General features: G+C 38.1%; 1 protein-coding gene across 1 annotated transcript; it reads right to left on the reverse strand.

The window, feature by feature from the left end:
• Positions 1-189: 189 nt before the first annotated feature.
• Positions 190-689, reverse strand: LOC138165951 (beta-2-microglobulin-like). Its single transcript, XM_069094390.1, has one exon. It carries the CDS (start codon positions 656-658, stop codon positions 293-295), a length of 366 nt encoding a protein of 121 aa, XP_068950491.1. The 5' UTR covers positions 659-689; the 3' UTR covers positions 190-292.
• Positions 690-1,189: the final 500 nt, after the last annotated feature.

A 1,189-nucleotide genomic window follows, 5' to 3' on the forward strand; every position in this document is an offset into this window, starting at 1 on the left:
TAAGTTCTCCCAGCATTCATTCCCCCCTCTCTCAAAGCTATACATTCTTTACAATGTCTAAATGCCTACATATTGAATGATACATGCATAGCAGGTAAACAAAGTGAAACTTTAAAGAAAAGAGGACTGTCAGCATTTCTACACCTAATCAAATTTAGCTAAATTAAAGTCAAATCCCATTTAAATGCAATTATAGGAAAATACAGTAGTATTTAATATTCTTCTATTTCAGGCCAGACTTCTTGAAACCTCCAAATGTCCAAGGTCAACAGCAGACTCTTTATTACACACGTTAGTTGTTTTCTGGGTCCCATTTAACCACTTTAGGAAGCTGGAGGGTTGAATGGGTAACTTTACAGGTATAATCATTTTTGGACTTTGGGTCAAAAGGAGCGGAGACAAGGCGATTGAAAGTCCAGTCATTGCTGAAGGACAGGTCAGACTCCTCCACCTTTTCAATCTTTTTCCCATCTTTGAATAGTTCGATGGTGATCTGGGGTGGGTGGAAACCTGACACATAGCAATTCATGAAGTTTTCTTTGTCACTGTCTGGTGGGTGGCGGGAATAAACCTGAACCTTAGGAGAACTTGTGATAGCATCCAAGTAGGGAAGGATGAATAATTGTCCCAGAACAGCAAAAAGGAAGAGGCGAGCCATCTTCTCAAGACAGTCGGGTGAGATGGAAGTGCTGGATAGCATTTTTCATCATAAGTCCTTCAGAGTTGTCTTGGATCATTGTATTACTGAGAATAGTTAAGTCATTCATGGTTGATCATCTTACAATATTGCTGTTACTTTGTACATATATTTCACTTTGCATCAGTTCATGTAAATCTTTCCAGGTTTTTCTGAGAGGATCCTGCTCATCATTCCTTATAGTACAATAGTATTCTGTCATAATCACATAGCACAGCTTGTTATATTGCCCAATTGATGGGTTTCCCCATGACTTCTATTTCTTTACCCCCAGAAAAGATCTGCTATAAATATTTTTTGTACATACAGGTCCTTTTCCCTTTTTAAATCTCTTTTTGGATACAGACCTAGTAGGGGTATTGCTAGGTCAAAGGGTATGAATTGTTTCAGTTCCAAATTACTCTACAGAAAAGCTGAATAGTTCATAATTCCACCAACAATGCATTAAAGTCTCATTTTTCTCACATGCCCCCCAACATTTGTCATTTACCT

This window comes from Petaurus breviceps, unplaced genomic scaffold, assembly GCF_028583685.1.
Source record: "Petaurus breviceps papuanus isolate PSGF00001 unplaced genomic scaffold, PetGlider_PUasm1.0 218, whole genome shotgun sequence".
Lineage (NCBI taxonomy): Eukaryota > Metazoa > Chordata > Mammalia > Diprotodontia > Petauridae > Petaurus > Petaurus breviceps.